This window comes from Scyliorhinus canicula, chromosome 15 (assembly GCF_902713615.1).
Source record: "Scyliorhinus canicula chromosome 15, sScyCan1.1, whole genome shotgun sequence".
NCBI lineage: Eukaryota > Metazoa > Chordata > Chondrichthyes > Carcharhiniformes > Scyliorhinidae > Scyliorhinus > Scyliorhinus canicula.
The window spans coordinates 45,232,051-45,257,003 of NC_052160.1; the positions used below are offsets into that span (position 1 = coordinate 45,232,051).

Sequence of the window (24,953 nt, forward strand, 5' to 3'; positions counted from 1 at the left end):
TCCTACACAGGACATTAAATGGAGCAGCAGAAGCAGATAAGGCCATTATATCCTTAATTTCTCCAGACGAAGAGAGTATAAAAGCAAGCAAGTAAGATTGAACTTGCAGAAAAACCTTAATTAGACAGCAGTTGGGATATTACGTACAATTTTTGGTACCTTACAGGGGAAGATCTAAAGCAATTAAAGAAATATAGTGAAGATTCAGTAAGATATTAGAAGTAAAGGGACTTGGATTATTTAGAGAAACTTGAGAGTTAGGACTGAGAAGGTTAGAGATGTCCTTTTTTCAAAGCTTTCTTACATTCTAAGACATTAATAAGGATGGAATATTATTCTAATTCTACATATTTAAATACTCACCGTTTCCACGAATAATTGAAAAATCAGCTACAAAGTCATACATGATTGGTCAGTCCTTACCTTCTTGTCCAACATTAATGCCATGTCCTGGGCAGGAGGTCTTCCTTCACTGGAGGTCGGTGTAGTGAGGATAGGAACTTGTTTCTCCTCCCGCAGTGGAGTACATTCCACCTGCTGCCATCTATGCTCGATTTCAACATCAACGTTTTTATCTCCCGGGGATATGGTGGTCCCATCCACCTCCATCCTGTTCACATCATTGTAACCCAGGGAAAAAGAAACATCAGTTGTCTCGAATCGTTTACGTCTCTCCTCTCGCCGCCGTGCACGGTCCCTTTCTAATTCCTGAGGGTCTGTTTCAGAATTAGTCATGGTCCTAAGGTACAGGGAAGTAGGTCTGTGACCATATCCTGCATTGGGCCGCTGTTGTGCGGGACGAAATTCTGCCCAGTCAAACGTTCTTGAGCGCCCTTCTTTTCTACGCTCGCGGGCCCTGCTTTTCTTCTGCTCAGCTTCTAAACCAGCTCCATCCATCGAGGTTTTTGCTGTTTTTTCGCCATTCACTGATGCACCTTCAAACAGAGTTCTTACTTTCAGCTTCTCCTCAGCGATGTTCCTGTGAGAAAGCAAAGGAGAAAGAAATTACAGCCATCAGTCGATTACACACTTATGCTCATATCCCCAGTGATTTATAGCAATGCTCGTCTAGAATGCCTTTTGCTCCTTTGAATCTCATTTTTGATTATTTTCATCCATGAGATTACTTGGCTGTGGGGAGGAGGGGAAGGAAAGGTAAGTCCAGTTGTGATGCTCTGGTCATCAGAATGTGGGATGAGTTTAATGGAGCAGTTGATCTTTTCCTGTTCATCAATTTTGTTAGTTTATATAGAACGATACAGCGCAGTACAGGCCCTTCGGCCCTCGATGTTGCACCGACATGGAAAAAATCTAAAGGCCATCTAACCTACACTATGCCCTTATCATCCATATGCTTATCCAATAAATTTTTAAATGCCCTCAATGTTGGCATGTTCACTACTGTTGCAGGTAGGGCATTCCACGGCCTCACCACTCTTTGCGTAAAAAACCCACCTCTGACCTCTGTCCTATATCTATTACCCCTCAATTTAAGGCTATGTCCCCTCGTGCTAGCCACCTCCATCCGCGGGAGAAGGCTCTCGCTGTCCACCCTATCTAACCCTCTGATCATTTTGTATGCCTCTATTAAGTCACCTCTTAACCTTCTTCTCTCTAACGAAAACAACCTCAAGTCCATCAGCCTTTCCTCATAAGATTTTCCCTCCATACCAGGCAACATCCTGGTAAATCTCCTCTGCACCCGTTCCAAAGCTTCCACGTCCTTCCTATAATGAGGCGACCAGAACTGTACGCAATACTCCAAATGCGGCCGTACTAGAGTTTTGTACAACTGCAACATGACCTCATGGCTCCGGAACTCAATCCCTCTACCAATAAAGGCCAACACACCATAGGCCTTCTTCACAACCCTATCAACCTGGGTGGCAACTTTCAGGGATCTATGTACATGGACACCGAGATCCCTCTGCTCATCCACACTACCAAGAATTTTATCATTAGCCAAATATTCCGCATTTCTGTTATTCTTTCCAAAGTGAATCACCTCACACTTCTCCACATTAAACTCCATTTGCCACCTCTCAGCCCAGCTCTGCAGCTTATCTATGTCCCTCTGTAACCTGCAACATCCTTCCGCACTGTCTACAACTCCACCGACTTTAGTGTCGTCTGCAAATTTACTCACCCATCCTTCTGCGCCCTCCTCTAGGTCATTTATAAAAATGACAAACAGCAACGGCCCCAGAACAGATCCTTGTGGTACGCCACTCGTAACTGAACTCCATTCTGAACATTTCCCATAAACTACCACTCTCTGTCTTCTTTCAACTAGCCAATTTCTGATCCACATCTCTAAATCACCCTCAATCCCCAGCCTCCGTATTTTCTGCAATAGACGACCGTGGGGAACCTTATCAAACGCTTTACTGAAATCCATATACACCACATCAACTGCTCTACCCTCGTCTACCTGTTCAGTCACCTTCTCAAAGAACTCGATAAGGTTTGTGAGGCATGACCTACCCTTCACAAAACCATGCTGACTGTCCCTAATCATATTATTCCTATCTAGATGATTATAAATCGTATCTTTTATAATCCTCTCCAAGACTTTACCCACCACAGACGTTAGGCTCACCGGCCTATAGTTACCGGGGTTATCTCTACTCCCCTTCTTGAACAAAGGGACCACATTTGCTATCCTCCAGTCCTCTGGCACTATTCCTGTAGCCAATGATGACCTAAAAATCAAAGCCAAAGGCTCAGCAATCTCTTCCCTGGCTTCCCAGAGAATCCTAGGATAAATCCCATCCGGCCCCGGGGACTTATCTATTTTCACCTTGTCCAGAATTGCCAACACTTCTTCCCTACGCACCTCAATGCCATCTATTCTAATAGCCTGGGTCTCAGCATTCTCCTCCACAATATTATCTTTTTCTTGAGTGAATATATTCACAAATTGAATAGATTTGAAAAAGTTGGAGCAGAAAGATGTTTTCCCTCGGAGAAAAATCCAAAATAGAGGTCAAAAACACGATAGCCACTCATAAAGTAAATGGGAAATTTAGAAGAGGCTACTTAATCCAAAGTATTATTACGATGTAGAATTTGGACAACTTCTGGAGACAGTATAGAAGAGGAAGACACACACAAGGTGGCTCCCGCTAGGGTATGGTTTTTTTTAGCCCTTTTTGCCCAGTTTCTGGGAGTATTTCGATTCAAAATCCCACTTATTTAAGGCACTAAGGTGGCTACATCAGGGATATGCCCAGGAAAACCAGTTGTTTTGTTAGCATTTCCATGTTTCAGTGTGGATTTAATATTTTGTAAATTGGATTTGGGTGGGGGGGGGGTTTAATTCTATGGGGGGTGTTGTTCTATTTGCTATAACTGTTGTGAAGATATATTGCTCCCTGTTGGAATACTATCTATTATGTGGATTTTATACTTTGGGTTCTTTTTCTGTCAGCATTTTACTTCACTCTGGGCGGAAGCGCCCTGTTAGCCAAAGAGTTAGCTAATGGAAGCAGTGTGGTGAGGGTGACTGCAGCTCATTATATTAATTTTGCGGTAGATAATGGAGCTTCGTGTTTTTGTTTTGTTTGGGAGTTAGACTTATTAGAAGTAGGTTTGTGGTTTTTATTCGCCTTACCGTTTTAAAATGTGTACATTTGGGTGTGGTATTGTTCGAGAATGGGGCAGAAGGGGTGAGGGCAGGGGTAGTTTGCTGATGGAGATTGCAAATTTTTCTTTGTTTAGTCTTGTTAGTGGCCATCTTGGGTGAGTCTGTTTGCTGTACTTTCTATGTAGCTGTTGGCTAAGCCCTCTGGGGGAAATAGCTGACTCTGAATTGAGGGGGTGTGGGAAGCCCCCATTTTGTTTGGCCACCTGGAATGTCAGGGGGTTTGTGGTGAATGTATAAGCACTATTAATTCACCAGTATACTGTGTTGCATTATGCTATGCCATTAACCCTGTGGGCTCCATCTATGGGCCACTGTGTGGCTTCACCCACAGGGGGAGATGTGGAGCATTTACGGGCTCCGCCCATGGCTCCGCCCCTTATAGGAAGTATAAGAGCAGCTGACCTGCGGGACCGCCTTCAGTAATGTACCAGTCGCAGGCAGGCAAAGTTGTAAGCTGATTAAAACCAGTGTTTACTTCGACTCGAGTTTCCGAGTGAATTGATGGTCGCATCAGGGTTGAATGGCCCAGTGAAAAGGTTGAGTGTATTTGAGTGAAAGTTTGAATGCTGATGTGGTGTTTCTGCAGGAGACTCATTTGTGGGTCAGAGGCCAAACAATCTTGCAGAGGGATTGGGTGGGACAAGTTTTTCTTTCGGGCTTTGATGGGAGGGCCCGGGACGTGGCAATTTTAATCAATAATAGGGTTCAATTTTCTGCCGCTAAGATCTTGGCGGACTCCAATAGTGCACTTGTTATTATTTGTAGGATTTTTGGCGGGCACCACAGAGATCCTGTTTAACGTAAACGCTCTAAACTGGGATGATACAGGTTTCATTAAAAGCTGCTAGCCTACATCCCTAATTTGGACTCACATCAGTTAAATCATGGGGAGGGTGACTTAAACTGTGTACTGGATCCCAGAATGGATCATTCCATGCCCAAATCTCTGACTTTGCTACAGGGGTAGCAAAGGCGTTGTTGGTTTTCATGGAGCAGATGGGGGGGGGGGGGGGGGGGGGGGGGGGAGATATGTGGGGGGTTTTTACACCCAGGTGATAAAGATTTTTCTGTTTTCTCCCATATCCACCAGATATATTTACCCATTGAATTTTTTTGTGATAGATAGATCTCCCTTCTGTGGAGGTGGGGGTACTTGGCAATTGTGGTTTCAAATCATGTCCCACATTATGTGGATTTGGCACTGGAGTTTAGCCCATCCCAACGTCTGCCATGGAGATTGGAAACCCCACCATTAGCAGACAAAAGATTTTGCAATTGCATGTCCACACCATTGGGAAATATATTAAACTTAATAAAATTGAGTTTATCTCACCCTCTACGTGTGGGAATCCCTTGTGGTGATTATTAGGGGGAGATAATTTCCCATTGAAAGGACTGCGAAGATGGAGCGGCAGAGGCTGGTGAACTCTATCCTTGAGGTGGACCCATCGGCACGCGCTTAAGATCAATGCGGCTTTTGTAACATTTTATCGGGATCTTTGTAGATTTGAGCCTCCTGTGGAGTTTTTGGATGGGATATCCATCTCTGTGGTGGAGAGCTGGGAAGAGTTGGAATCCCCGTTGGGCCCAGAGGAGATTAGGAAATGTATTGGACTGTTGCAGTTGGGTAAAGCTCCTGGCCTGATGGCTTCCCATTGAGTTCTGCAAGAAGTTTGCGGGACATAGGAGATAGAAACAGGAGGAGGCCATTCGGTCCTTCGAGCCTGCTCCACTATTCGTCACGATCATGGCTGATCGTTCAACTCAATAGCCAAATTCTGCTTTCTCCCCATAACCCTTTGTCCCATTTGCCTCAAGTGCCATATCTAGCCGCCTTTTGAATGTATTCAATGTCTTAGCCTAAAGTATTTCCTGTGGTAATGAATTCCACAGGCTCACCACTCGTTGGTTGAAGAAATGTCTCCACATCTCTGTCCTAAATAGTCTACCTCCGAGTCCTCAGACTGTGACGCCTGGTTCTGGACACACCTACCACTGGGAACATCCTCCCTACATCGAACCCTGTCTAGTCCTGCTAGAACTTTATAAGTCTCTATGAGATCCCCCCCCTCATTCGTCTGAACTCCAGCGAAAACAATCCTAACCTAGTCAATCTCTCCTATACATCAGTCACGCCATCCCTGGAATCATTTTATTTTTTAGGTTTTTAAAAAAAATTTTAGAGTACCCAAATATTTTTTTTCCAATTAAGGGGCAATTTAGTGTAGCCAATCCACCTAACCTGCACATCTTTGGGTTGTGGGAGTTAAACCCTGGAATCATTTAGATATGTTTAATGACTCCTTGACCTGCCATTCATCACCAATTACACTTGCGCAGGTCTCTATTTCCCTGATCCTGAAGAAGGACAAGGACGCTATGGAACGTGGAGCGTATCGACCTATTTTGCTTTTAAATGCGGATGCTATGATACTTGCAAATATACTGGCACCAGGTCAGTGGTGAAGGGAGTGAATGTTGAAGATGGTGGATGGTGTGCCAATTACGTGGGCCGCTTTGGACTTTCGGTGGCAGCCATGAGTTGATCGGCGGATCCTGCTTGGAGACTTGGTTTTTGGCCCTTTCTACCCAGTAAACAACTGATTTGGTGGTGAGTAGAACAAAGCAAGTGATGTTTGTTGGTTTCTCCTCTGATGTAGGATGTCAGCGGGCTACAATACAAGGTTAAAATTGAACAAAGCCCCCATTCAAGATTTGGAAGACCCTCGTGGCGCAACAAAGGGAATTATGGTGGACCTCGGTGTCACTGTGCTTGCCCGCATGCCAACGGAGCAGTTAATGGGATTCATTGTTTTTTTTAAAAATAAATTTAGAGTACCTAATTCTTTTTTTTTTACAATTAAGGGGCAATTTACCATGGCTAATTCACCTTCCCTGCACATCTTTTTGGGCTGTGGGGATGAGATCCATGCAGACACGAGGAGAATGCGCAAACTCCACACAGACAGTGACCTGGGGCCGGGATCAAACTGGGTCCACGGCGCTGTGAGGCACCAGTGCTAACCACTGAATGGAGTTCATTGTTGGTGAATTTAAAAGCATAGGCATAAGATGTGGGAGGACCTGTCCAAGGCGATTGAGGTAGCAGTAGCTCCTCTTCGTGGGCAATGGAAAGGGTGGAGAAGCGACTGGCTTGTCTCTTTGGAGGCAGAGATAACAATACTGGAGGGGGCACAGGCATCAAAACCGGAGGATAGTCGGATTGCCAGATGGAATCGAAAAAACATCAGCAAAAACATTGAAGAAGGGTGATGTGGTTGACTGTGTCAAAGGCTGAACAGCGATTGAAGAGGGAAAGTAACAAATACAACAACTTCTATATGCACCATGATCACAATGATTCACCATGACTTTTGGTTTAGGCTGTTTTAGTACTGGGGGGAGGGTAGAGAGCAACAACATGAAATAAAAGGGATAGTACCAATATGGATACAAAATTGGCAGAATAATGGGAAGCAGGGGATAACAGCCAATGGATATTTTTCCGGCTGTTGGACCCATGCTTTTCCTGATATATATTAATGATCTAGATCTTGGTGTGCAGAGGACAATTTCAATGTGGTATTGAAAACTTTGAGGAGGACATTGTAGAACTTCTAAAGGACATAGACTAGTTGGTGGAGTGTGCTGATGAAGTTCAATATGGAGAAGTGTGAGGTGATGCATTTTGGCAGGAAGAACATGGAGAGACAATATAAAATAAAGGTTTTTTTTAAAGGGGTGCAAGAGCAGAGGCAGCATATAGCATAGATCATTGAAGGTGGCAGGACAGATGTAGAGTTAATAAAGCATATGGTATTCTTGAGTTTATTTATTTATTTTAATTTAGAGTGGCCAATTCATATTTTCCAATTAAGCGGGAATTTAGCGTGGCCAATCCACCTACCCTGCACATCTATGGGTTGTGGGGCGAAACCCATACAAACACGGGGAGAATGTGCAAACTCCACACGGACAGGGACCCAGAACATGGATCGAACCTGGGACCTCGGCGCCGTGAGGCAACAGGGCTAACCCACTGCGCCACCGTACTGCCCTCATTCTTGACTTTATTAATAGGGGTATAGAGTACACGAGTAAGGAGGTTTGGCTGAATTTATACAAGACACTAGTTAGACCTCAACTGGAATATTGTGTACAGTCCTGGGTGCTGCATCATAGGAAGGATTTGAACTCATTGGAGAGAGTGCAGAAGAGGTTTACAAGAATAGCTATAGGGATGAAAAATTTAAGTTATGATGATAGATTGGAGAGTTTGTGACAGTTTTCCTTGGAGAGAGGAAGGCGAAGAGGAGATTTCAAAAAAAATCTTTTTATTGGCTTTTCTCTTATTTATAAACAGTTGTTGTGGCGAAGAGATTTGATAGTGATGTTCAACATCATGAGGGGACTGACAGTGGATAGAGAGAAATTGTCCCTGCTTGTAAAAGGATCAAGAATAAGAGCTGGGGGTGGGATGCTGGTGTTGTGGAACATGAATTGTCACTGGGTGGCGAACATTGCTATGGTAAGGAAATGGGCCATGGGAGAGGGGTCGGTGGGGGTAGGTGGAGGCAGCATCATGTAGGGGTACATGTTTGAGGGCTTTGTTGTTGACACCTTTACCGTTCTCACCGACCAGATACTTCATAAGCCCTAAGGTTGTGGCAGCAGTGGAGGCAGCATTTGGGGCTGGAGGGTGCCTCAGTGTGGGTGCCGATCTGTAATAATCACAGGTTTGCAGTGGAGGGGTGGATGCAAGGTATAGGGGCCAGCGACAGGCGGGGATTGAGTGCTTTGATGACTTGTTTTATAGCGTGCAAGAGGACCTGGAGGAAGTGTATGAGTTGCCGAGAGGGAATGGCTTTAGGTACCTGCAGGTTTGGGACTCCATATGACATGGGAGCTGAATTAGGTCACTCGGCCCATCGAGTCTCCTCCGCCATTCAATCATGAATTATATTTGTCTCATCTCCATTCTCCTGCCTTTTCCCATATCCCCTGATCCCCTTATTAATCAAGAACCTATCTCTGTCTTAAAGATACTCAGTGATTTAGCCTCCACAGCCTTCTGCAGCAAAGAGTTCCACAGATTCACCAGCCTCTGGCTGAAGAAATTTCTGAGGCTGGAGAAGGTCAAGTTTGCTCTGAGAGAATCGCCAGAGGGATTCACACAGAGGTGGAAGCCATTTATCGATTTCTTTAAGGAGGATTGAGGGGTCAGCAAAGCCGGGGGGAGGGGGGGGGGAATTAGGGGGTTAAAATGGGGAAGGAGAGATGTGGTGGGGGGTTGGGGTCAGGCGGGGTGTGGTTGCTTTGTTGTACTTCTGAGTTTGTGTGTGTACATGTGAAAATGCCTTGAATAAAATATTTTCTAAAAAAAAAAGTATCAAGAATGAGAGAGCACAGATTGAAAGTGTCTTGCAAAAGAAGCAAATATGAGGTGAGAAAAATCTTTTTCACACAAGTGATTCAGGTCTGGAATGAACTGCCTGGAAGTGTGGTGGAGGCAGGTTCAATCGAGGCATTCAAGACGGCATTAGATGATTATTTGAATAGAAACAATGTGCAGGGGTATGAGGAAGAGGTAGGGAAATGGCACTAAGTCATGATGTTCATTTGGAAAGCCAGAGCAAACAAAATGTGCCAAATGGCCTCCTGCACAGTATCAATTCTGTGAACACATTTTCCCTTTGATGAGGACTGGGAAGATGAAATTGGGAAATATTTACAATGAACATGAAAATGACATGACCCATGCTGCTAATCACAAACAACAAAATGACAGACAGACTGTAGCTCCAACCTTTCCTTCAGCACAGACATTTTCAGAGGAAAGCTCTTCCTGTTTTGCATTTAAAAAAATCAAAGATTCATAAACAGCTGCAGAGTTAGAAGCACAAATCGATTAAATGTCAGAAATTGAAATCAGAAGAGCCGTACAAATGAGGAAATGGCCATGTGTTTATCAAACGTATCTTAATATGTGGAAAAGTTCTATGTTATATTAGTTAGCATTCCTTGAATACCCACCTCTAAATGTTGCCGGATGACCTGGGAAGGGTGATAAGGATTCAAAAAGTCAGAGAAACTGTGTTGACTTCCAAAATAATTAATCACCTTGAAGGTTCTAGTCTTAACTCGTGAACAGTTGAGTAGTTTATGCCATGACTATTCCACTGGTCACATTGCTTTTGGACCTTAGGAACTCTGTTCTTTGAGCCATTTGCTATGACTATGAACCGTTTCAAAACCTTTGACGAAGACTGGCACCACAGCTTCTGAACAGGCTCCCAGTTAAGTTTTGTTTGTGCCTGTTCAGCTTGCTTTCAGGCCTCTCTGTGCTTGTTAATGGCGCATCCTCTGACAATTTTTCCTTTAACTCAGTGGTTTCTCAGAACTCTGTGCCTGTCCCCCTTCCCTTCATAGCAATGACTTAATTTGCTTATCATGCAGCATTATTTTTTTTAATGATTATTCCCTTCGACTCCATCAACTTTCTCACAGCACTTGTTCTATTGCCTTCTCCTGAATACTATGTCACAATCTCTTCCATTCACTACTTACCAAATGATTGTCCCTCCAGTCAAATGCTTGTCTTGCTTTACAAACTAGATGAAATCGAGCACTGAATCCTTGTCTGCAACATATTTCTTGATTTAGCTTGCCATAGCCTTTTCCATTTAACTTTTCTGGTGTCCTGTACTCTGGATTTCGACCAATCCTTTTTTAAATTAAAATCAGTAAGAAGCTCTTCACAGTGACAGGAAGAAAAAAGCAGGGGTCTCATTTTTATTTATTTTTTAAAAATAAATTTATAGTACCCAATCATTTTTTTTCCAATTAAGGGGCAATTCAGCATGGCCAATCCACCTACCCTGCACATCTTTGTGTTGTGGGGATTAAACCCACGCAGAAATGGGGAGAATGTGCAAACTCCACATGGACAGAGACCCGGGGCCGGGATTGAACCCTGATCCTCAGCGCCATGGGCAGCAGTGCTAACCACTATGACATCGTGCCGCCCCTCCTTTTAACATTCTAAAATGTCGTGAGACACTGCTGTTAGAAAACAAAATATGACATTGAGTCATATATGGAGATATTAGGACAGATGACTAAAAGCTTGGTGAAAGAGGCAGGTTTTAAGAAGTGCCTCAAAGGAAGACAGTGAGATAAGAGAGGCAGAGGGGTTGAAGGGAAGAATTCCAGAGCTATAGGGTCTAGGTAGATGAAGGCACAGCCACCTATAGTGGATGAATTAAAAGCAAGATTGCTGAACAGGCTAGAATCAGAGGAGCATATATATCTCAGACGATTGTTTGGGCTGGAGAAGATTACAGAGAAAGGGAGGGGCAAGGCCATTGAGGGGTTTGATAACAAGAATGGAAATTTTAAAAGAGTGGCATTTTGTAAAGGGTAGCCAGTGTAGGTCAGCAAGCATGGGTGAATGTGTTTGGTGCATGTTTTGGATAACCCCAAGGTTACAGAGGGTAGAACATGGAATAGGGTGTAATCAATCAGGGTTAACTCCATTACGGTATGACTGACTCTGTATTTATAGTGATTACTGCATCAGAATCTGTTTCATGCTTCAGTTTAATTTAAGAGCACCACCAAGGGCTCCAGCTGCCAATATTTTTCAGATATTATGCAAAGGTCACTCAAACTCTCTGTGTACCTACCTGGTGACATCAGGCGTAGTGGCAGGATGTATATTTTTCATTATCGCTTGGATCCAATTCCTGCGAATCCCTGATGTCATGGCAGACAGCATGTATAGCTGCGCGTTCGTCTAGATCACAGTTCGCAAGAAAGAAAATTTACTAAATACAGTGCAACATAAAATACAAACACAGAATGAAAACTGTACAGCAATCGCGTTAGAGGGGATACATAACAGAATAATGCATAATTGGGTGTAATAGACTTGAATCTAAACACAAGTTTGGTTAGGTTTCATATAGAAAACTGGGAGATAATTAAAGGCTGGAATTTCAATTCGGGCTCAGATGGTTCTAGACCTTCCCTAACAGCACTGTGGATGTACCTACACAACATGGACTGCAGAGTATCTCACCATTATAGAATCCCTACGGTGGAGAATGAGGCCATTCAGCCTATTGAGTCCACCCACCTTCCGAAAGAGCACCCTACCTAGGCCCACTCCCCTCCGCCCTGTCCCCGTAACCTCACCTAACCTTTTGGATATTAAGGGGCAATTTAGAATAATCCATCTAACCTGCATATCTTTGGACTGTGGGAGAGAAACCCAGGCAGTCAAGGGGAGAACATGAAAATGCCACACAGTCACCCAGGATCGGGAATCAAAGCCAGGTCCCTGGCGATGTGAAGCAGCAGTGCTAACCACTGTGCCACCTTGCCAACGGAAATTTAGAGATGGACAATAAACGCTGGCCTTGTCAATGACACCCACTCCCATGAATGAATTTAAAAACCCCATAAAATTACAGTTTATATGTAAGAGAATTATATGCTGAAATAAATTAAGGTTGACCTCGAAAAGAAGAACAAAGCTCGACGGTTTCAAATCATATTTTGAGTTTCAAAATTATTCTTGGTCACCTGTTGCCAATTTAACCATTAATAAAACTTCAAGGGCAGCATGGTGGGAGGCATGGTTGCACCGCTGTCTCATGGCGCCGAGGTCCCAGGTTTGATCCCGGCTCTGGGTCACTGTCTGTGTGGAGCTTGCACAGCTTGCACATTCTCCCCATGTTTGCGCGGGTTTCGGCCCACAACCCAAAGATGTGCAGGGTAGGTGGATCGGCCACGCTAAATTACCCCTTAATTGGAAAAAAATTAATTGGGTACTCTAAATTTATTTTTAAAAATTCAAAATTCTGCACTCGAACAGAAGGAATATCGGCACCTATTAACGTATAATTTCTACACCAAAAATAGAACAAGCTTGAGGATTGACAAAGATAGTAGGGCCCAACACATACAGGCCCAGTCTACAGGCAGGGGACTAAATGCTCCTGATTCAATCCAATAAAAGCTTGAATAATCTGGCGATATAGAGTCATTTCTCCATTTCATGTATTTATTCTGGAATATAATTTCAGGTGAAAGCTATACTTACATGGATCTGAAATCCATAGTTCCTCTGCACTTCGTATTCAGTCACATCGTAGCAGCTACTTAGATCAATCTCGCCATCTAAATCCACTGCCTGTGGAAACAAAGATGGAGAAGCTTACGTAAGATATGGACAGAGATCTGTAGCAGCCAACGTCAGTTAAATAGCACAGTTCAGTTCGGCTGAATCTTGAAAACCCAATATATGATATTGTCTTGCAAACTAATGAATGGTAGATGGTACCACTAGGGCAATATCCAATTACTACTCGGCTGCAGTGTATATATTGCAGGATACTGGATTTGTTGGCTATGCTGTACAGACATACTTGCTATTAAGTATTTCCCTGTGAGACTCTCATCACAACTAATGCTATTAATACATAAGCCTGACTGCCACAAACGTAATACATCCCTCAGAGTCAAAGTACCTCTACTTCCGTTATAACAGCAATATTGTCACTCCAAAATAACAAAAACATATTCAAAAGAATTGATCTACCCTCATTGGTGTTACACAGCCTTGTCTACCAATTGACAGCATGCACCTCCCCAATGTACTAAGCCTTGCCGACCAGAAGTCCTAATTTGGTCTACAGAGTGTGTAATGTGAGTGGATCTCAGCTGTTGTAGTGAAATGATGCTTCAGTTGCTTCAGAGCAACAATTTAACCAAGGTTCTCACTCCTGACATTTTGCTATGACATGTACGAGTGTGAACAACAGGGATGAATCAACACTTAACCTTTAGTGGTTAATTAATCAATTCCACCTTTGGCTGAATACCATGCTAGCAGTCACTGTTTGGCATCACAGATTAAGAATGCCATTTAGTGTAGTATTGTTGAATTTTGATATGAGTCAGTGCGTTCAAGAAGAATAAAGAGAGACGTTTGGGCTGGAGCTGAAAGAAAACACCAATACTGCCATAAATATCAGCAGTTTCTCACCAACCAACCAACCTAGTCTTCAAGGCTATGGTTGTGACACTCACCTCCTCTGCTGCAGAATCCCGGTAATATTTCAGGTACTGGTCAGTCAGAACAAACCAATGCTTCTTCCACTGAAAGAAAATAGAATATGTCACTGATACTCTTTTATTGGCACACCTACCTAGAAAGCCTCACCAACATTCAACCATTTCTTTCTTTCATATCATGCTGTTCCTATGTAGGCAACTGTTTCATATTACACAGTAAGGGTATAAGAACGGAGCCCTCGACAACTGTCCCTGTGTTCCTTGCTGCTAAAGCGAGATTGCTTTTAATTTTACTTTATGATTTTGTATCAATGTTGGGTATGGGAGTCAAATCAGAGATATCAAGGGCCGAAGGAACAGGAGTACAGGTTTGAAAAATACAGGAGCATCAGCTCTCAAAGGGTTAATATCATCAAACTGGATTTCCTACAAAATCTATATGGCATATGGCACCCATTACTGGATATAAAACTCTACCTGCAAAAATTTTATTTAGGATTAAGGCATGAGTGTGTGTATCAGAAGGTGCTTTACGCAACATTTATTTCATTTTGCAGATGACCACAGTGTGCTTAAAAGAGCCAGAGTTAATGCTTTGGGTAAAATATAACCCTTTTTAGAACATTCTAGTTCTGAAGAAGAGTCATTCGATTCAAAACATTGACTCGGTTTCTCTCTCCACCAGTGCTCCCAGACCTGCTGAATATTTCCAGCACTTTGTTTTTATTTCAGATTTCCAGCACCTGCAGTCTTTTATTTTCATGCTGACGACACGGATGAATGCAAAACATTGGCATAAACTGCAAGCAAAAAGAATAGGAATGGGAGGAATTTACAGATGAGGAAATGTACAGTTTAATTTGAAATGCTTTTCAAATAGTTCTTTAGTTTTCAAACAGTTCACTACCAGCTGCACAAATCTGGAGGACACACAACGGAGATCACTACCAACCCTGGGAACAGCACCCAGCTCTGAAATATCTTTGTCACCTAGATGAGTTTTTGTGGATTTGACTAATGTCAGCTATTTGACTTTGTTAGAAGGTGTATCGCACAAGTCATATAGTCATAGAATTTTACAGCACAGAAAGAGGTCCTTCGGACCATCAAGCACCTAACTATTTTAATCCCATTTTCCAGCACTTGGTCCGTAGCCTTATATGCAATGGTATTTCAAGTGCTCATCTAAAAACTTCTTAAAAGTTATGAGGGCTCATGTCTCTACCACCCTTTCAGGCAGTGAGTTCCAGATTCCCACCACCTTCTGAGGCTGAAAATGTTTTTCCTCACATCTCCTCATTATCTTAAATCTATGCCCCATGGTTACTGACCCCTCCATAAGGAGAAAAGTACCTTTCTATCCACCCTATCGATGCTCTCATAATTTTATACACCTCAATCAGGTCTCTGATGGACAACATTAATAATTTCTTCCCACTAATAATATAATCCATCTTGATACAATTGAATAACTATCGCAAAGGTTAATGTGTAAGGTGTAACTAAAAATGACTAATTGTGTCCCTTCTGGGTCACCCAGGTCTCGGATCGGAGGGTATATTCTCCTAAATTTGATATCTTCAATATCTTATTTGGTTTTAGCATTTCCCCAACATTGACATTTTTCATGCAATTTTTGTGCAGTATTTCTAAAATTCCATGTTAAGTATATGAGAATAAAATACCAGGCAATGCATGATTGTGATGGTGCGCTGAAATGACATAGCAGCATTTTTGAAGACTAATTACATGTAGTTGAAAACAGATTTGATGCAGACAGAGTTGGAATTGATACGTACCAATGAGTGCTTGTAGTGTGGTCCTTCAAATAGAAATGAGGGAACTATTATCACACATTCGGTATCCGTTTCTTACCTGTAGCCACCTGGGGTGGCCACGTCCCGATTACAAAATGGACACTTGCAGAGAATGAAGGGAAAAATTGGACAATGCTAAGAAAGCAGGCAAGTGCAAGGTTTGTCTGTGGATTGGAGTTTGCAGCTCCCAGACAAGACCGATACTGCAAAGCCATTAGCATATTAATGAGCCATCTCCGGGGACAAAAGAGAAACATTTAAGCAAACGATACCAAAGCAGACACCCTGGCGCCAGTGGAGACTAAAACAAAAACAGGCCAACGGTCACCTAGGGCCCGCCCAGCGATCAGGCAGCCACCCCTTTATTGGAGAAAATCAATACAGATGATTAGGATATGGTCCAGTTAATTGGGGCCAAGTTCAAGGCCCGCCTGAAAGAGCGCGAAGCCCCTTTGGGGTATAAAGAGGAGCCCCCAAGACAGAATCGGCCTCTTCTTCTTGGCCTTGGCACTCAGCGACGAGAGACCCGCCTACCACCAAAACAAGTAAGTCCAGAGTTAACGCACGCTACGGGATAGACGCTCCTAGCTATTATTCTATGCAAGTTCGATGCCAGCAGCCTCAGAACCGGACAACGAACATTGTTCCTCTGACTGAGTGGGCACCCGAAGCTAAGTATAGGCTTTTAGTAGTAGTGATAGTTTAGTGAGTAGAGTTTGTGCATGAGTATAATTGACTGTGTGTGTAAATAAATGTGCATTGATTTCAATCTTACTAACTGGTGTATTGAGTCTTTGATCAGTATTCGGTTTTGAACCTTGTGTCGGTATCGAAAGGATACCTGCCGACTCTTGAGCTAGCATAATTAAAACAGAGCAAATTAAGGAGAGCATAACGAGCAACATACCTGACCATCTGCTGAGAGTTTTGTCATCCAGCCCTTCTTAAAATTCAGCAGGTCTGGCTAAAAGGAGGAAATAACCAGAGATGGGAGACAACAGCATAACCAATCAAAGAACATAAAACCATGAGTAAAAATAAACTCTGCTATGTCCTCAGAGCAAGAATAGGTGGAGGCATGCACTGACAAACATAGAGCAAGATGATACAGAGATGTACATCGTGCGAGATAAGACAGATTTATACCTATGGACAGCTACAAAATTACTTGACGAGATTGAATTATTTGCTTTAATGTTATAATGACAACTAATTGTTTCACTTACACCCCAACAGTCATGCTGCCCTTCCTCCAGCTTGTGTCTTCTTCCTTTCCCCCTGCACATGAGCTCTTCCCTCCCCTATCTGGAGGTTCTTGCATTTTGCCTCTTTTGTTCCTTTATTTATCCTCCCAATCCTGAATTTGTAGGTCTGCTTACCGTTACTGTTGATTCAGTTGCCCTTCTGTCGAGTGACTTTGCCCTGCGATATTGTGGGAGAGACATTGCCGAAATGTCTGGAGCAGAGCTGATTTGGTCTGACTCCGACATAACATCCTGCAGTAGCAACCAGCAAATAACCAAAGGTCATTAATTTCTTAAATCAAAGCCATTCCAACAGTCAGTTAATAACCAAATTAATCTAAAAGTACATTTAATCTGTGGGCTTCATGTCAAAAACTTGGCACAATGTTTCAGAATTGCAGAAAGGGTGCTTTTGTAGTCTCACCGAGAGGCTGACAAGAAAACGGACCTGCGAATGAGTATATTTTGGGGCAGCAGGGTAGCATGGTGGTTAGCATAAATGCTTCACAGCTCCAGGGTCCCAGGTTCGATTCCCGGCTGGGTCACTGTCTGTGTGGAGTCTGCACGTCCTCCCCCTGTGTGCGTGGGTTTCCTCCGGGTGCTCCGGTTTCCTCCCACAGTCCAAAGATGTGCGGGTTAGGTGGATTGGCCATGCTAAATTGCCCGTAGTGTCCTAATAAAAGTAAGGTTAAGGGGGGGTTGTTGGGTTACGGGTATAGGGTGGATATGTGGGTTTGAGTAGGGTGATCATGGCTCGGCACAACATTGAGGGCCGAAGGGCCTGTTCTGTTCTGTACTGTTCTATGTTCTATGTTCTATGTTCTAATGTAAGGCAGGAATCAAATAAAATTGGTTACTCGGTAGAGGGCATTTGCCTATAAATGCTAATAAGATAAATGGGCAGTGCTCAAGCCAATTGAGACACCAATTCCCAGCCCAGTTAGTCTTGAAAGGAATGGACTAATCTGTTGTGGACTTGGAAAGAACAGGTTGTACTAGAAATTGGGGAAAGGACAGGAATACAGGGCCATGCATAACATTCAGAAAGCCAATATAGTTTCAATGGGTGAATGCGCTCCTGTATTGTGAAACATGACAATTATAAATTAATTTTTAATATTTAATTCATGGAATGTGAGCATCACTGGCAATTGCAGCATTTATTGCTCATCCTTAATAGCACTTGAGGTGGTGGTGAGCCACCTTCTTTTAAGGTGCATTTTATGTTTTACAAATTCACAGACCAAAGTTGCAAAATAATACCATAAACAAAAAAAAGCGGGGGAAAATGGAACAGGCAATCCGTGTCCAACCTACACCTCCAACCTCTCGAGCAGCTTTCTACGACACACCAACGAGGAAGAGTGCCAGTCAATAAGGAGGGAATCACACCTACCCCATTGAGGGGAAAAAAAACCCAGGATATCTACTAAGAATATCGCTCAGCCCATCCTCAAATCTCCATGCACCCGGGGACCAGCCCATCCTCAAATCTCCATGCACCCGGGGACCAGCCCATCCTCAAATCTCCATGCACCCGGGGACCAGCCCATCCTCAAATCTCCATGCACCCGGGGACCAGCCCATCCTCAAATCTCCATGCACCCGGGGACCAGCCCCCATCCTCAAATCTCCATGCACCCGGGGACCAGCCCCCCCCCCCCCCCCCCCCCCCCCCCCCCCCCCCCCCCCAGCATCCTTAAAACAGCGAGAGGACAGCCAGGACTTTAAGCGTTTAAAATAGCAAGAGAGCCGGGAGTTTCAGTGTTTAAAGCAGAGAGAAGAGCCGGTAGTTTCAGTGTTTAAAACAGCGAGAAGGGAGCCAAGAGGTTCACAGTTCAAAACAGTGAGAGGAGAGGATCACAGTTTAAAACAGCGAGGGGAGAGCAGATGATGAAGCAGCTAAAGATGTTGGGTCTTAGACATTGCTTTGAAGAACTCACAACGATGTCCTGAGCTGACATGATTACCTCCATCAGAGAAACTGTCACTACATTAGCTTACTCTTTTCCTTGGATAGGACCTCTTCTCATTTCGACCTCGACACCTTTTGTTGTAAATGTTAGACTCAGAACAACTAGATGCCATCTGCTGGTCTTGTTCAATCTCCAGGGCCTCAAACTGTTCAATAACCTGTGACCTCCTATAAGAAAACATGGGAAGTCTGGTCACATGAAACATCTATAGTAAGCAGTCCGGTATCTTCATACTTTAAGTGATGAAGTTAGTACAACCTTCAAATCATTCAACCTGTCTACAGTTGCAATGATAGCAATTGGCAATTTAAGGGGTGGGGCTAGGAAGTATTAGAAATATTGGGAAGCTTATTAATATTAATAGCTTCATCTATGTTGCATATATTTAAAGAAACCTATTTTCTTTAGAAGATGCACCAAGTCTGATGAAATTTGAAATCTATGTATAATAGTATTAGTCAGAATTTTGTTACCTAGAGTTTAGTAATCCACTGCTGGTCAACTATAATGTTGTGTTTTTATTTCCAATCTATTATTTTTGGAGGGTTAGACAATTTTTTGAATGTGAATTTGCTGCATGTCCGATCACACGGAATTAATATACTTAATATTAAAACAAATTAGATAAATGATGCATCCCGAATAAAGCACATGACTGAGCCACATTTTATTTGGATAGTTTCAGAAAATAGGACATGGAAATATATCCATAAATAAATAAATAAATAAATACATAAAGCTGGTTTAGAAAATCTAACCTATGAGCAACAGAAGAACTGAGTTCATGATATATATTAACTGTATCCTTAACCTGGCTACAATGGACCTCACTGCTGCATTAGGTAACATAAAGTTTTGTTATTCTAATATATGATTCATCTTCAATTATTAATTATCAGAACGTAATGCTTTCAATTATCTGATGTTAAATGTGATTTACAATGAAATAGACAGCATTATGGAAAAGACAGCATTAAACATAGTTGATTTCTGAGCATGTTAAACATCACCATATTGCACAGTTAAGAGTAATACACTGTTCACTCAGCCAGTCAGAAATTTGATTTATTCCTAAATTTACTGCCAAATTCTGCAGCCTGGTGATTCAATGCAGATTCATATCAATAACAATATACATTTATACGTGCATTTAACATAGTTAAGCATCCCAAGGCGCTTAACAAGAGCGATACCAATGAAAACATTTCTGACGTTATTTGAAAACAAACCCATGAAGGAAAAGTTAGGACAAAGGACCAAACACTTGATCAAAGTGGTAGGTTTTAAGGAACATCTTAATGGAGGTGAGAGGTTTAGAAAGGAAATAGCAGAGTTTAGGGCTAAGGCAGCTGAAAACATGGCCACCAATGGTGCAGTGATTAAAATGTGAGGTGGACAAGAGACCAGAATTGAGGGCAGCATGGTGGCCTAGTGGTTAGCACAGCTGCCTCACGGCGGTCAGGTCCCAGGTTCGATCCCGGCTTTGGGCCACTGTCCGTGTGGAGTTTGCACATTCTCCCCGTGTCTGTGTGGGTTTCGCCCCCACAACCCAAAAATGTGAAGAGTAGATGGATTGGCTACGCTAAATTGCCTCTTAATTAGAAAAATAATTGGGTACTATAAATTTTTAAAAAGAGAGACCAGAATGGGAGAAAAGTAGTGATCTCAAAGACTTTTAGGGTTGGAGGAAAATCCAGACAGGAAGGTACAAGGCCATGGAAAAATTTGAAATCAAGGACGCAGATTTTAAAATTGAAGTGTTGTTGGATGGGGAGCTAGTGTCAGTCAGCAAGCATAAGCATAATGGAAGAATGAAAATTGAAGTGAATTAAGACCTGTGCAACAGAGTTTTGAATGAGTACAAGTTTATGTAGAGTGAGATGGGAGATCCAGTAGTCAAGTCTGGAGGTAACAAAGAAAATGCTTGCAGTGTATTAGATAAATAAATGGGTTACTTTATTAGTGAGAAACTGATGAAAATCTAAAACTCAGATATTTCTAAATTGGAAAGAGCTCGAGATCAGGAAACCATTATTAATTGATACATTGTTTTAAAAGACTAGATTGTGGGAGGAAAGGTAAACCTAGGGAAGTAAGGAATTACATAGTTTTGAGGATTTTGGGAAAATAATTAAAATAGAGTTTAGTATGATGAATCTCATGAGGCAGTTTTATTTTGTGCTTGCAGCTCCATCAACTTGTATGACTGAATTTTACATCACAGAAAAATAATAACCCATTGTGCTGGCGCCGACTTCCTGAAAGAGACAGTTATTTAGTCACACCCACCCTGTCCTTTCCCTCTAAATGTTACATTTTTCTTTCTCAATTACTTACTTTCCTTTCAAAAGCTGTTGAGGATTTATTTCCAGTGATATTTATTGTAAGGCATTTCATATCCTAGCAATCCTCTATGTGAAGATTTTCTAACTTATTCCTTCATTCTTTTGGTGGCTATTCTAAATTAGCCAATATCTTTTTAAGGGACTTTATCCAATATTGCAAGGGGTCACAGTCTCAGGAAAAGGCCATTTAACACTGAGATGAGGAGAAATGTTTTCACTCAGAGGGGGGTCATGGAATCATACATTATCGAAGAGGCCCATCAAGCCTACACCGACAAAAAATACTCTAAATCTACACTAATCCCACTTCAGCACTTGAATGTTATGGCTCATCCAAATACACGTGGTGAACTTCTGGAATCCTCTGCCAAAGAAGGCTGCATAGGCCATGTCACTGAATATCTTTAAGAAGGAATTAAATAGATTTCTGGACTGTAGAGGTGTCACAGGGTAGAAGGAGAGCATGCGTGGATGATGTTGAGCTGGAGAATCAGCCACGATCATATCGAATGGCGGAGCAGACTCGAAGGGCCGAATGGCCTACTCCTATTTTCTATGCATGATCTTAGACTAAATCTGACTCTACCTCTTACTGATTACCTGTGTTTTATGGAAATAATATATTTACATGCTAATAGGCCATCACTGACTGAGATTCTAATATCTTATCAGTATCATAAGTCAGCTGACTGCTGCTGCAATTTAGTCAGATGCCACATGACCTGCACATAAGCTTAAGAAATAGGAACAAGAGAAGACCTGACAGCCATTGAGCCAGCTCTGCCATTCAATATAATCATGGTCGATCTTAGGCTTCGACCCCACTTTCCCACTCATTCCCCTTATCCCTCGATTCTGAGAGACACTTACAATAGTGCTCATTATTTTGCTCTGGGCCTTTCAGTTACATTGTCAAAAATGCTAGCCCCCTGTTTGAAAGATAAGAACAATTCTGATTTGTAAGTAAGATTGTAGCAAAGTACTCTGTGGAGCAATAACTGAAATTAAATGTAACTGTTTCTGGGGGACAGTTCACCTGCCACTTTTTTTTAGAAAATATTTTATTAAGGCATTTATAATTTTAACAATTTTAAACATCAGATTTCAACAAGGTAACCAACACACACCTTCATTAACAAACCCCAGCCAACATGGCTTACATAAACAGGATTTCCTTCCCCAGTCCCCTTTCCACTGGTTTTCCTGATCTTACTCATCCCCCATGCCTCCCCCCAACCCCCTGCTGACAGCTTAATTGTTCTCGAAGAAGTAAAGGAACGGTGTTGCCACCCGGTCCGGGCAAACCCCTGCAGCGATCCCCTCAAGGTGAATTTAATTTTCTCGGGTCTGAGAAACACCGCCATGTCACTAACCCTTGACTTTGGGGGTTCCGAGTACCTCCATCCTAGCAGGATCCATCTCCAGGCCACCAGGGAGGCAGAGGGCAGGACGTCGGCCTCTGTCATCCTCTGGGCTCCTGGATCTTCTGACACGCCAAAGATCGGCACCTCTGGACTCGGTACCACCCTCACTCCCAATACTTCTGACATGAGATGTCAGCAAACCCCTACCAGAAACCCCTCAGCCTCGGACTTGCCCAAAACATATGGGCATGGTTATCAGGACCCCCCACACAGCACCCACACCTATCCTCCACCCGCTCAAAGAACCTGCTCATCCAGGCGACCGTCTCATGCGCCCTGTGGACCACCTTAAATTGTATCAAGCTTAGCCTGGCACACTACGAGGATGCATTGACTTGCCTCCACCTGCCACTTTTTAAATGGATTGACAGGAGAGGTGAGAAATGATTACTTGCCCTGGTGACACAAGCTATATTTTATTTTTACAAAATGCACAGCAACTGAAAGTTGTCAAACTCTCCACGTATGTGGTACAGACTGACTGGCTGGAAAGAACGTCACAGTGGACTAGTCTGAACTGGTGAGTTATAGTAATTTGAAAACAAAGCAAAATCATGCATTGTAAAATGAAGATTTGATTTCTTTGACAGGTAGCAATCAGAATCAGTCCTCTAGAATCAGCAATCAAATGGATGCGTGGCAGAGAGCAGGCGACAACGTTGGGAACACATCTAAGAGCAGATTAACGGCAACACCTGGAAGAAAGCACTGGACAATTAGAAGTGAACCAGAAAAAACAAATAATTAACTTCCCCATTTGAGGTCATTCAACATCATCTGTAAATCTCCAGTCTGTGGGAAATATTGTGGGACTGCGTGATAGCCTGTCAACTCACTCTGATGAAGCAAAAACAAAGACTAAATGTGGAACATAGCCAGAAAGTAAATAAACTACATCACTATCAACTTTACATGTGATGTTCTCAAAGGTGTCAAAACGTGCATCAGGCAGGATGTCCTGACACCCATTTCACTCAGCTGTGACGCTTTTGCTCCACTTACACTCGTCCTTTACTCCACTGTATATTCCTCTTCGTCCTTCTCTTCCTGGACTTTTGTCTGTCTCTACTCCTTCACTCTATTTATTCTTCAACTACCCTTTTCTTCATTTATAAATATCTTCCTCTCTGTCTTCTTGTCCTTCTAACACTCACACCTCTTTACCTTTCTCTTCTGTATTTATTTATCTTCTGTTCATTTCTGCTATTATAGCATAAAGGGACAACAACCTTAAGAAACGGGTTCGAGAGGCACCTGTATTAGGATTTTGATGGGGCAAATGAAAGCAACAATGGGATTTAAACAAGGAAGTAGGATAAAGTTAGAAGCATCATTGACAACTGCATCTACTGTATGGTGGGATGGGATGCTGAAGATGCTTTTTTTTTCACAACTTCTCTATAAGTATACAGAAAGTACTCATTTTAAGTCGCCCCAATTTAAGTCAATTGGCTATAAAGTGGTGTTTGTTTCTTTGATATAAATCCTGATTTCCAGTGTAGAGTTTTTTCTTGCATCATTGCATTTTGCATGTCATCGTGCAATACACATCGACTTCCTTCATGCAACACTGGGTCCTGTTGGGCCAGCACCATTGTTAAAAGTGTGATACTCAAGGAAATATCAATCTTTTCAAAAGCATCCAAAGCAAGAGTTAATTAAGATTTGGAGTTTTGCCTTGGTTGACTTTGAATCACTTTTAAACATGAGTGAGAAATGCCCAGTAGTGCTGGCTGTGTCTCTGCTGCTGCAAAGAAAGAAAAGCCATTAGCCTAGCAGTGAAATTGGAGGTTTTAAAATGTCCTGAGGCTGGATGCTTAGGCTACTTCTTACAGCCATGTCTTTCCACAAACCAACATGCCCAGTCTTGAGGCTTTAAATCACTCAAAAACAGCTCCACTGAAATACTTTAGGAATGCTCTCAAAGCATCTCTGAAAAGGTAAACCATTTCCCTAAACTATCGAGCTAGAATGGAAGCAAATCATCCCCAAACCCAAGGAACTACCAAAGGAGAAGACTGGTGAGTGTTACCTAATTTGAATTTTTACAGGATTTCTTTTTAAGAAAAATAATCTTCAACCAAATTGGGATGATGTGGAGTTTATAAAGAGGATGTTGGGGAAGATCCCGGACCTGGTTTCGCACAAGTTGGTCATGGGGGGGGGGGGGGGGGGGGGGGGGGGGGGGGGGGGGGGGGGACTTTGACCCAGTCATTGACCCAGGACTAGACCGGTCGAGCTCAAGGACAGGCAGGGTGCCAGAAATGGCAAAGGAGCTAAAGGGGTTTATGGAGCAAATGGGGGGGGGGGGGGGGGGGGGGGGGGTCAACGTCGGGGTATTTCAGGCTGCACTGGGGCAGAGTCAGGGACTCGCCCCACTGCTGTTTGCGCTGGCCATAGAACCGCTGACAATTGTGTTGG

The 24,953-nt window shown here is 42.8% G+C and overlaps 1 protein-coding gene across 2 annotated transcripts in view; it reads right to left on the reverse strand.

Annotated features, from left to right (window-relative positions):
- Window positions 1–24,953, reverse strand: part of LOC119979096 (protein outspread-like) — a 295,919-nt gene that overhangs the window by 49,250 nt on the left and 221,716 nt on the right. For both annotated transcript variants that reach the window (XM_038821092.1, XM_038821093.1), the window contains exons 8-14: window positions 18,792–18,930; window positions 16,923–17,039; window positions 16,451–16,507; window positions 13,742–13,810; window positions 12,753–12,842; window positions 11,332–11,441; window positions 424–979 (exon numbers count right to left, since the gene is read on the reverse strand). In XM_038821092.1, coding sequence (XP_038677020.1) covers window positions 424–979; window positions 11,332–11,441; window positions 12,753–12,842; window positions 13,742–13,810; window positions 16,451–16,507; window positions 16,923–17,039; window positions 18,792–18,930 — 1,138 coding nt within the window. The remainder of the gene's footprint in view (window positions 1–423; window positions 980–11,331; window positions 11,442–12,752; window positions 12,843–13,741; window positions 13,811–16,450; window positions 16,508–16,922; window positions 17,040–18,791; window positions 18,931–24,953) is intronic.